At 48.1% G+C, this 12,422-nt stretch overlaps 1 protein-coding gene across 1 annotated transcript; it reads right to left on the reverse strand.

Moving 5' to 3' along the window:
- Positions 1 to 649: 649 nt before the first annotated feature.
- On the reverse strand, positions 650 to 12,168 carry RFC2 (replication factor C subunit 2). Its single transcript, XM_035140110.3, has 11 exons — positions 12,027 to 12,168; positions 11,157 to 11,226; positions 10,801 to 10,842; positions 8,440 to 8,546; positions 7,665 to 7,766; positions 6,147 to 6,247; positions 4,972 to 5,129; positions 3,792 to 3,857; positions 3,458 to 3,538; positions 3,093 to 3,206; positions 650 to 961 (listed from the first exon to the last, which is right to left on the reverse strand). Exons 1-11 carry the CDS (start codon positions 12,143 to 12,145, stop codon positions 851 to 853), a joined length of 1,071 nt encoding a protein of 356 aa, XP_034996001.3. The 5' UTR covers positions 12,146 to 12,168; the 3' UTR covers positions 650 to 850.
- Between the last annotated feature and the right edge of the window lie 254 nt (positions 12,169 to 12,422).

Raw genomic sequence — 12,422 nt, forward strand, 5'->3', positions numbered from 1 at the left:
GGCATCTGATTACACTGCGGCATCACCTGATTAACAGCTAGCTGTATCCTGTTCTCCATGATCCTGATGTGACCAGCGAGGCAGCAGTCAAGTTTGCTGACAATATCAAATTGCTTGGGGTGTTTAAAACAAGGAAAGAAAGGATTCTGTCACCAGGTCTACATCTGTTCCCAGAAGCAATGTTAAGATATTCCTCCAACTACCAAAGATCAACAGATGCTTTTAAAAAGGGCATTATGTACAGTGTTTCCCAAACTTGGGTCCGGCTGTTTTTGGAGTACAACTCCCACCATCCCTAGCTAGAAGGACCAGTGGTCAGGGATGATGGGAATTGCAGTCCGAAAACAGCTGGAGACCCAAGTTTGGGAAACCCTGGTGTAGAAGGTTAACTGAGCAAACGTCCTACATGGGAAGATAGATGTGCTGCCCAGGTCCTTAAAAACTATCATCATCAGCCTCCACAGTCACCGTGTTCATGGAAGACAATCTTACTCGGCTTTGAGTGATCACCAAAGAAGACATCATTATTAAACTTGTATACCACCCTTCAGCCATAGATCTCAGAGCAGTACAGGTGAGGGAAAAATTTTTAAAGGCATCTGCTTTTACTGATTGTGGTAATCTTATCAATACAGCGAAATGAGAGGTCTTCAGCTTTATATCAAACTTTATTTCGGTCTGAAGTGGTAAAAAAAAAAAATCCCTACAACTCACATGTGTTCACACAAATATTTTTGACAACTGTGTCCAAATCGCCAAGTGCAACTCCAAATGCCCACACCTGTTACACAAACAGGTTGGTTCACTTGCAGTTTCCTCTCCTCACAAGGTCCATCTCCCATCCATGGCTTCAGCTCGCTGTAGGAACCACTGTCTTCTGACAAAGCCGGGCTAGCAGTCCTGCCATCTGTAAGAGCGAGTTGACTCCTTCCGCTATCTTCATGTGTGTATAGCCAATTTCCTAGCCATACAAAAAGACATTTAAGATCCAGCTAGTCTACCTTTTTTCCTCTGCTGAGAGAAAACACAGAACTCTTGAGACGCATGCAAGGAAATATGGTTGAAAGAGCACCATTGTGCTCACACATATCCTTAAACCAAGACCTCAAGATCAAGGGCCTTTTTTTTGCAGCTGGAAAAGGACACCGCTTCCTGAGAAACTCCACATTCATTAAGGGAAAAATAAAAAAAGGCTTTTAGCCCTCCTGGTGGAAAGATCTTACAAGTGTGTGAGGAAATGCCTGCGGACATCTCAGAAGCTGGGAGGGGAGGGAGACAGTTTCAGTTTCCTGATTAACTTTTGTATCTCTGCACTAAGTGATGCCAAATACGGTTAGAGCATCTCGGTCAAGCTGCCCAATTTACTGTTTGTGATATAAATCCGAGATGTTTCAGTTTAACATCTATATGAAGCCGCTGGAAGGGGGTTTGGGCTGGGTGTTCATCAGTATGCGGATGATACCCAACTCTACCTCTCTTTTAAATCACAACCAGTGAAGGCAGTGAATGTCCTGTGTGAGTGCCTGGAGGCGGTTGGAGGATGGATGGCGGCTAACAGATTGAGGTTGAATCCTGACAAGACAGAAGCACTGTTTTTGGGGGACAGAGGGCGGGCGGGTGTGGGGGACTCCCTGGTCCTGAATGGGATAACAGTGCCCTTGAAGGACCAGGTGCGCAGCCTGGGAGTCATTTTGGACTCACAGCTGTTCATGGAGGCACAGGTCAATTCTGTGTCCAGGGCAGCTGTCTACCAGCTCCATCTGGTACGCAGGCTGAGACCCTACCTGCCTGCAGACTGTCTCACCAGAGTGGTACATGCTCTAGTTATCTCCCGCTTGGACTACTGCAATGCGCTCTAGGTGGGGTTACCTTTGAAGGTTGACCCGGAAACTGCAATTAATCCAGAATGCGGCAGCTAGACTGGTGACTGGGAGCGGCCACCGAGACCACATAACACCTGAAGTACGTTTCCGAGCACAATTTAAAGAAGTCTTGGGGCTGACCTTTAAAGCCCTAAACGGCCTCGGTCCTATATACCTGAAGAAGCGTCTCCACCCCCATTGTTCAGCCCAGACACTGAGATCCAGCGCCGAGGGCCTTCTGGCGGTTCCCTCACTGCAAGAAGCAAAGCTACAGGGAACCAGGCAGAGGGCCTTCTCGGTAGTGGTACCCGCCCTGTGGAACGCCCTCCCATCAGAGGCCAGAGAGATAAACAACTACCTGACATTTAGAAAATACCTAAAGGCAGCCCTGTTTAGGGAAGTTTTTAGTCTGTGATATTTTAATGTATTTTGATGTGTGTTGGAAGCCGCCCAGAGTGGCAGGGGAAACCCAGCCAAATGGGCGGTTTATAAATAAATAATAATAATAATAATGTTCATTCTGCTCATTTCAGAGAGGATTGCACTGAGTACTTGCAGTGCAGGGACAGACTTAAAGCAAGTCTCTGCATGTGCATGTGTGAAGAGGTTATCCCAGATAAGAACGTGAGATGAGCCTGTTGGTTCAGGCCAATGTCGCATCTCAACCAGCAGCCTGTTCTCAAGGCCTGTGGGAAACTCGCAATCGGGACCCGAGGGCAGCAGAACTCTCCCCACCTGCAATTCCTATTAACTGGTATTCAGAGGCATCCTGACAGCCTTATCTTCCACGAGTTCATCTTTTAAAGCCACCCGAGGCCGTGTCCTCCACTGCCTCTTGGTTGCAGAAAACCCCATCATTTAATTATGTGCTGCATGAAGTACTTTCTTTTGTCAATACCAGCGTTTCCCAAACTTGGCTGTTTCAGACTACAATTCCCATCATCCCTGGCCACTGGCCTTGCTAGCTAGGAATTATGGGAGTTGTAGTCCAAAAAAAGCTGGAGAGCAGGAAACACTAAATCTCCCAGTGTTCCAATGCCTCACAGGCTGTCCGCAAGTTCTCTGGTGTTATGAAATGGTGAACAAAGATGGCTTTCTCCCTATGTTCACACCTTCCGTAATGTCTTGTCTGCAGAAAATGAGCCACGAACATGCAAGTGCTAAGCAGATTCCCCTCTCAACCACATGGCTGGACATCTCAATGCTATGGCTTACAGCGGCAGGACCAACCTTGATGAACTCCAGCTTCAAATACTCGGCCATCTGGTAGGTTTTACACACTCTGAAGATGTTGCCGATGATGTCTTCAGCAGAATAGCCAAGCCTCCACAAGTGGGACAGGATCTGGACCAGGAAGGAGTATGAGTCAAGTTTTTTTTAAAAAATACCTATCTCTAACATATTTTTTATCCTCATCTCTTAGCAGCAGTTTGACGATATAGATTAAAAGCAGCATAATCAAAAATTTGCAAACGCAGAAGTAGAGGCAGAATCTCAATCCATGACCACTGCTCTCACGATTGGCTCTGTGTCACGGCTGCCCAGACAATGATAGGGTGGGGTGGCAAGAGCTTGAACGCTCCCCTTGGACTCACCTTGTATGCTTCATCGATATTGGCGCTGACGCAGTGGCCAATCATCTCCTTCACCAGCAAAGGGTGGGGCTCATCACACACCTGTGGAAAGAAGAATCCAGCTAGGCAACGGGGAGCTTCAGTGTCTTGAGAACAAACAAACCGGGCAAGAAGGCATTCCATGCATGAAGCAAGCTTCTGAACTGCACAAGTCCCTCTGGCCCCTGGAAAAGCCACAGGACCACCTACACCCTGTCTTCTCTTCTATGCAGGTCCTGAAAAAGACAGGAGCCCCGCGGACTCTCCTTTGCATCTGGTCAGGCTAAAGAGAGAAGGAGAAAACGCTTTGGCTGACCTTGAACACGTTCTCACTGTTGACAAAGCCAAATCCAGAATGGGTAGACTGCAAGTTGTTCAGCGCCTGTTTCAAAAAGAGAGATTTTAAAAAATGAACTTAAGTGATGGAGATCTTCCCAGTAATTCAGTTCTCTTTGTCTGGTAAAACGAAAGGCTGGTGTGTTCCTGAAGTATAAAGTTTGGCTCTCCTGCATGAGCAAACTGCAGTTGTGTGCAAGGTCAAGCAAACCTTTTTTTTTTTACACAGTCCACCAGCTCTCTGCTCATGTGAGGGCTGGCCTGATGGATTCCCCTTCTTTATAGCATGAGTTTTGGCCAGCAAGTCCTTCTGGATCTTTCTGCCAAGATTTGGCTGCAGCTTCCACCCATGTTCCCATTTGCAAATCAGAATGGGATAGCTGGATTGAAGTTGTTTGTTTGTGACCGTGTGCAAGAGCCATCCATTGCTCACGGAGCATTAAAGTCCGAGTCCCTTGGCAAAAGCGGTCAGGGTCCACAGATTGGTGGTAGGTGGGGCCAAAGTGTGTGTGTTCCCATGCGCGCGCACACAGCTTGGCCTCCACTCTGTGAGCATGGAAATGCAGTAAACTGCCAATGGTGGAAGAGGGTGGGCTAACAAGGGAGCTAGCAAAGGTTGCTGCACTCCATGACTGGCTCTCTGAGCTTCCCTGTCCGCCAGCCTGCCTCTGGTCTCTCGTTCTCCTCGCCCTCCAAGATATGCCAAAGGAAGGCAGGCGGGAGAAATGCAGGAGCTCAGGAAGACACTTGTGGGGTGCAGCAACTCGTGTGTCATCAGGGGGTGTGGCCTGGGAAGGACCTCTGCTGTCTGGATTCTGAGGCCTGGAGTTCCCCATTTCTCTCTTTCTCTCTCTCTCTCTCTCACACACCCCACTTTAGAGTGGGGCTGACATAAAAGTCACAGAGTTTTAGATCAGTTGCTTTCTGGTAACACGGAGTTCTCTCTGTGGTTTTGGCAACATCGCAAGCCCAGCTGCACTAGCCTGTCGGCAGCAGAGACCACAAGCTCTCTGCAGAATGCCTGCTCCCTCTGGCTACAGCCAGAGCTTGGTTTCTTCGAACTGTGGGGCCTCGGAAACTGACAGCTGCAAAGCCACACTGCTTAGTTAATCATACGAAACAGAAAAGCTGTGGAAGGATGGTTTCGATTCTGCGCTCACCTGCCTCATGTCTCCCTGGGCCGTGAAGATAATGGCTTCTAGCCCATCGTCTGTATATTGCACGTTCTCCTTCTCGACAATTTTCATCAGCCTGGCAAGAATTTGAGCGTCCGTCAGCTTGGTGTAGCGGAGCACTGCGCAGCGAGACTGGATGGGTTCTGATGGGGGGCAGACAGAGGGAGAAAGGACAGGTGAGATCCTGCCTTTCGGGAGCCTAGGAAACTTCCTTAAAACAACCAGAATGCAGGTTCACCCACACCAGCGGTTGGGAACTGAATCTGGCCAGGAGGCTCCATCCTTACCTGCCCCCCAGGCAGGTCAAGTTTGACAGGTGGGGTGCAGCCAGACACCTGTTGATCACCTGACGTCACAATGCTATTGGATGACCTGTTTTCTTTTGCCTACACGGCCTGAGGTCAAACTGCATGGGAAAAGGCTTTGCGGGGACCACTGGTCACAGTGGCACTTGTGCAGCCATGTAGCTAGTGCTGGGTGCAGCGCACGTGTCCTGCAGCCGGGGGCAGGGTGAGCCACCCATGGGGGAGGGGCCTCTCCGCCGCCTCCCCCTCAGCTGTGGGGCAGCTGAGGGAGAGGTGGAGGGCAGGCGCAAGTCCCACGCTGCTGTTTCAGGCAGCGCGGCGCCTGCAGGCACCCAAGCCACCGTGTCACTCCCAGGAGAGACGCGTGGCTCAGGCACACTGCAGGCCCCGCGATAAGTGCCGCCCCCCACAGTGTGGCGCCCAGTGCCAGCTGCATTTCGTCACGTTTGTTGACTGAACTAAAAAGTTCATTGAGCCCATTTTTTTGAAATTATTTTTTTAAACTCATATTTTTGTCATTTTGTCACCCCCCCCCCCGTTATGACACCTGGGGTGGCCCACACACCCCGCCCTCCGCCACTGCACCTGTGAAGGTGAATTCCCAGCCCTACCTGCAGATCAGGTCAACATGATTATAGCCGTACAGCAGGTAAGAGGGCCAAGGCTGAGAGTGTGTGTGGTTTGCCTAAGGGATCTGAGTGAGTTCACACCCAAGGTGAGATGTGAACTAACTTCCTGATTCTGTCTTAGCTTCTACACTATGCCAGACCAGAGCTGCACAAAAGAGAGGAGGGAGCATGTGGTGTGAACTATTGAAAGAGATCTATGCCACCCACCCCAAGTGGAAGCTCTTACCTATGATTTTATCGGAAGCATTGCAAGCAAGAGCAAAGCGAGTTGTTTTGGAATAAATTTCCATCGTCCGTCTCAGGGCTTGCTGGGCTCCATCCGTCATGCTAGTTGGTGATGTGGGGAGAAACGTAAGACACTTTAAGTCACAGAAGCTTGCCAAAATGTGTCAGTTTTGTAATTAATAATAACAATAACAATAATAATAATAATAGATTACTTGAACTGGGTTTTCCTAGCCACTCTGTACAGCATTCATTAGATTATAACAGAACACAGCGAAACATCAGACATTAAAAAGTTCCTGATACACCTTCACATGTGTAGGGAAAGTCGTGTAATGGTTTAGCTCTTTGACATCTGATGGGAGAGTGTTCCATAGGCCAGGTGCCGCTACCGAGAAGGCCCCCTGCCTGATTTCCTGTAACTTCACTTCTCGCAGGGAGGGAACCACCAGAAGGCCCTCAGAGCAGGACCTCAGTGTCTGGGCAGAACGATGGGGATGGAGACGCCCCTTCAGGTAAACAGGCCCGAGGCTGTTTAGGGCTTTAAAGGTCAGCACCAGCACTTTGAATTGTGCTCCGAAATGTACTAGGAGCCAATGTAGATCTTTCAGGACCGGTGTTATATGGTCTCAGTCATCAGTCTGGCAGCGGTATTCTGGATTAATTGCTTTTTCTATCTAGGAGCTGTAGATATTTAATTTACAGCAAAAATAATGTTCAACTGCAATACAGAGACTGTAGCAATGAAATTCAAATTGTTTATGAAACACAGGAGCTTCCCCTAAAACTCTTTCCTGTTCTCTTCTAGGGTATAATCTTTCATTCCTCCAGACACCCAGCTCATAAACAATGTCTGTTCCCTGGCAGTAAGTCAGAATTTCAAGCCACTTACTATGTTCAAACTTCACCAGAAGTTTTGGGATTTCCCCTGGTTAGGGGGTCTCTCTCTCTCTCGTTTTGGAAACTCTGGGGTTCCCCAGGCCTGCTGATACCTCCCTGCTGTGTGCGGAACATGCTGTTTCAGCCACATAAACACTCTGAGAATGAGCTTGCCCTTAGGATATGGGATGTGAGATAATGACAAGTAAATAGCCTTTGAGCCTGCTGTTTGCTGCTACTGTTCCCTGCAATGCCTCTTGCACAGGGATGAAACCTCAACTAGAATATGTGGTGATGCTTCAGCAGAGTGCAAGTTGGTGCCAAGCAACACAACGGTGTGAGAAGGGGAGGAGTGGTGGCATGCTTCTCTCAAGTTATTTCAGCACTGTGAGCTAAGTAGCGTTGATCTTTCTCATGACTCGGAGAGGCAGGCAACCCTTGAAACACACAAGAACTTAGGCAGAGAGAGTCAAATGTGGTGCAGAGGTCTGGAAGAGTTGTGGGCCATCTTTGCCCTCCAGATGCTGCCGAAATACAACACCTGCTGGTCAGGCCTGCTCAGGCTGACGGGGGTCATAGTTCAGCAGCATCTGAGTGCCAAAGGTTCCTCACACCTGCTTTAGAATAAAGATTCGCGCACCTGTCAGCTTCATCCAATATGATGATTTTATGCCGGCCTTTCGGAAGCGTCACCTTCTGCTGAGCAAACATCTTGATTTTGTTCCTCACAACATCAATGCCTCTGGAAGAAAAAGGTCCAATCATTATTTAATGGTGGGTCACAGACAGAAAATTTTATGGGGGAGAAACTTTTTTCTTAAAAAAAAGAAATGAAGAATGAGAAAAATGCCATCTCCTTTCAGTTTTCGGTGCAGAAAAGCTACAGCGCCAAAGAGATCAAGAGGGCACGCGGGGGGGGGGGGTGTTCTGATGCACAAGTCCGTGCACAACTGGAACAGTGGACGCAATCCTTAGATTTGTTTTACAACTAAGGAGACTACAACCCACCAAGGTGGGCAAGGGCCCAAAAGCCTGCTGTGGGGTTTGCTCATAAATCCAGAAGACCTTTGGGCAAGGCTTCGATGAAGCAGCAGTGTAGGGTGTAGGAGCGGAAATCATGTCAGAATTACACAAATACACAATGACAGCCCACCGTGGACCAGAGCATTAAAAAAAAACCACACAAAAACCAATAGCACACAGAGATGATTGAGGACACATGGACATAGCTGCCAAGTTCTCCCTTTTTTTAAGGGAAATTCCATTATGCTAAATAGGCTTCCTTGCGAGAAAAGGGAAAACTTGGCAGCTATGCACATGGACAACACTTCCTCTGGAATCTGCCAACAGCTTTGTGTTGCTTCATGGCAAAGCCAGGCATGACCCAATTCCCACTGGAATCCTTTTGGACTTGCCTGTCATTTGACGCATTCAGCTCCAGAACGGCTTCTTTCAATGCAGGCCCCAGAAGGGCACGTGCCAGACAGAGGATGCTGGTGGTTTTCCCAGTTCCTGGAGGACCCTTCCAACACAAGAAAGATTGCCCAAAGGTTTAGCCATCTCTCTCTCTCTCTCTCTCTCTTACACACTCATGTTCAAAACAACCTGACCTTTAAGAATTCCAACATTTAAAACATTTGTATATCATCACCTTTCATATAAAGGAGTGCCCAGGTTGGTTTGCACATTTAAAATAAAATACAAAGATCACAATAAAAGAAGCCAGCTAATAAGGGTCAGTAGAGTATGAAGATGCTCCTGACGTGTAAAATGCAGAGGCAAATACAATGCAGAGCACCTAAAAAAATAGTAACATGCCCTGTGGGACAGCCTCCTCCTATCAGATGTCGATGAGATAAATAACTATACAACTTTTAGAAGACATCTGAAGGCAGCTCTGTATAGGGACGTGTAATGGATTGACACGGTTTTGAAATATTTATTCCTACCTGGCTGGAAAAAGAGTTAATCCACCTCCAGCCTGACTGACATAACATTCTGGTGGGGGCGGGACTGTTCCCAGTTTAAAAGGAGGGAGCAGCAGTTTTGTCAGTGGAGGAGAGGCAGAGGGAGTGGGTAGGTGTGAAGAAGAAAGTTGAGAGGCCAGGATAGTGGGGATCTAGATGAGGTTCAGGAAGGCTCGATGTTAAATGTTTGACAGAGATTATCTACAACCGAAACATAGCTTTTAAGCACATAAAATGTTAAAGAAACAACTCTGTTCTAAGGTTAATAAAATTCTTCTCTTTTGTGCCAAGAAGTATCGTCATTATTTTTCCAGCAAGGTATCGGGACTCACAGAAGTGGTAACTCATTAGAGGACAAAACTTAGCTCAGGAAAAGAGGCGAAAGTTTGTGTCTTAGAGTAACACTGAGGAGGCTTAGAAAGATAACCTGGGGTGTCAACAAGTTGCCAGCGGGGAAAGGGCAAACTTTTACAGTAGGGGGAATCAAGCCGAGAGAGACCCTTTACTGGTGGCAGGAGGTTATTCTATCAAACAGCCTAGAGTTTTTCTTTGATACCAGACCATGTGAGCTGGAAGGAGAGTCTCTTTACTTATAAACCCACAAGAATAAAGGGGTTTATTTGGAGGCGGCGGGAGAAGAGGGCGGGTGGCTTCACCTCTGGATTCCTGTGTCGCATTTTAGTACCGGTAATAGAGAGGGGGACATTCGTCGCAGGACGCTTTTAATGTTTGCTGTTTTGTTGTGTTCCTTTATCTGTTGGAAGCCTCCCAGAGTGGCTGGGGCAACCCAGTCAGATGGACAGGGTACAAATAAAACTACAATTATTAGCTTCCCCAGGGTGGGCATTCCATAATCTTCCACTGTCCCTTAGGCCAGTGTTTCTCAACCTTTTTTGGGCCACGGCACACTTGTTCCGTGAAAAAAATCACGAGGCACACCACCATTAAAAAAGTTAAAAAAATTAACTCTGTGCCGCCCTATATTATAATTATGACTGTAAGAAACACTTGCCAAATATTGCTTTCCGGCGGGTTAGCGTTGTGTATTGGCGGCCGCCAGGCTCGTTTGCACTGGGCTTTGGGAAAGAGGAGAAATATTGCTTTCCGGCGGGTCAGCAATGACACGTGACAATGCAAATCGCCCTTCTCGTCACCGCACGTCGCGGCACACCAGCCAGCGTCTCGCGGCACACTAGTGTGCCACGGAACAGCGGTTGAGAAACGCTGCCTTAGGCATCACAGGCTTCACCTCCAGCAGAAGGAAGGGCATCAACAGATGATCTAAGGTGATGATGATGATTAACAGGTAATCTAAACATACAGGGAGTTTCCCATCAGCAATGCGAACAGGATGCAACGTACTGGTAGGTAGTCCAACACTGTCCACAGGGGGGCATTCTGATTTATCTGCTGCTTTAGAAATAACTCCCACCCCACTCTTAGATGCTCAGAACCCAATCCACAAAACCATGATTGGTTGTAAACTGGCTTGTAAGGTTTCAGAATTGCAAAAGCAATATATATATATATATTAAAAGCAACAGTACAATGTGGCCCAGGATAGCAACACCAACCCTGTCTTCATTGCAGCTATTTTTGTAACTGCCAGTGGCCTTTACCCAACTACCGGTAACTTCTATTCGGAGTAAACTTATTGCAATTAATGAACCTAAGTTAGCCATGTCCATTAATTTCAATGAGTCTACTCTGGGTGTGACCAATGTTGGATAGTGCATAATGACTCTATTTTTAAATCTTCAAATGGGAAGATCTGCAAGAAGGCATTCCACTGATCCGATCAATACTCACTGCGATGATAATATTTGGGACATTTCCTTCCCTTGCAAAGACCTAGGAAGGGAAAGAGAAAAAAGGGCATGGCTAGGTTACTGGGAAATAGATAAAAAATGGGTATGTAATGAATGATGGGCCATTGGCTTGATCTAGCAAGTCTTATGTTCTTGAACAACTTAACTGCTAGAGTAGGGGTGTTCCTTTGTCTGCTAGCACTCAGCAGGTTGGGGTGGGGTGGGGGCAGGAAGCAAAACCTCTGTAGGCTTTGGGGGGTTTATTTACAAGACAGACTTAAACTGCATTCCTGAGTAAGCTCACTTACGGAAACTCAAAAGTGAGATCTTTGTTACAGCAAAGCTGTCTCATCATACCTCCAGTCTGCTGACGGTGTCTTCATTCCCAACAATTTCAGACAGCTTCACAGGTCTGTATTTTTCGACCCTGTGTCAAAAAAAAAATCAATGAGACACATTTAGCCTCTTCCTCCTCGTATAAAAGACCAGAAGAAAACAAACCCAGCTGAGGAGTTAAGTCTCAAAGTGAAGGCTTAGCGAAGATTTCTTAAAAGGGAAAATGCTTTCAGCTTAGTATGAATTAAAAGCACGGGGTGTCAGTTGTTTGGATAGCAAGGACTATGGCCTGGTGGATGCCATAGCTTTCCGGGAAGCCTTCCGAGCACAGCATGCAAGCATACACCTGCAAAAGTGCAAGCATGTTACTTTCCCTTCATGCGCATTGACGACGCCACAAATCACTTCTGTGCCATCTCACAAGGAGCTTCCCCCCTCTCCCCCAATTTCTGAGCAGGGAGCACATTCACGTGCGAAGCAGTTTGGAGAAGTGACCCCATGCCAGGGCATGCCAAAAACTTCAGTTGAGATCCCCGCACTGCAAGGGGTTGGGCTAGATGACCCTGGAGATCCCTTCCTTACAACCCTATGAACTTTATACCCCCCCCAAAAAAACCCCTATAATTCTAACTCCCTCCCAGCAACGCTGCTCCAACCAGTTTTATGCTCTCCGACCCACACACTATGGCCACCCCAAAACAATACCCCTCCAGCTACTTGCATGCCAAATATATGCCCCCCCAGCTGAATATATATGCTTCCCCAGGTAATATCCTTCCAAGATGCTTTATGTTCTTCTATTTGAACTCCAGCTGCCATTATTGCCCCAAATTATGGGGCTCCCTGTAACACTCTTTTTTTTGGGGGGGGGGTCTCATTTCTCTTTCTCACCAGGGCAATTCATAAGTGCCGCTCCCTGCGGAGGAAGAGGCGGCGGCGGCGCCTCCCCGCGGGTTCTCCTCTTGCAGGGGCTTCTCAGGCCCGGCCACCTCCATGGCAACCGCCGCCATCTTCGCTTCCCGCCGAAAGTCCCGCTGGCCCCGCCCCCTGTTCCCGCGGCAGAGCACGGGCCTGGCGCCATCTTGGCTGCGGGCAAATGAAGGAACGGGGCTGACTCAAGGGTTGACTCCTGCGCGACGCTTCCGCCCTCACTGGGGCGGGGCCTCTGCTTCCCTGCCGTCGCATTGGCTGATATCGGAGATGCCCATTTTGCGATTGGTTTCCCCCCCTCCTTCTCCTCTTTACTTTTTAACGAGTTGCACGGCAGGCAAAAATGCGGCAGAGAGA

The sequence above is a fragment of the Zootoca vivipara genome, chromosome 14 (assembly GCF_965207765.1).
Source record: "Zootoca vivipara chromosome 14, rZooViv2.hap1.1, whole genome shotgun sequence".
Lineage (NCBI taxonomy): Eukaryota > Metazoa > Chordata > Lepidosauria > Squamata > Lacertidae > Zootoca > Zootoca vivipara.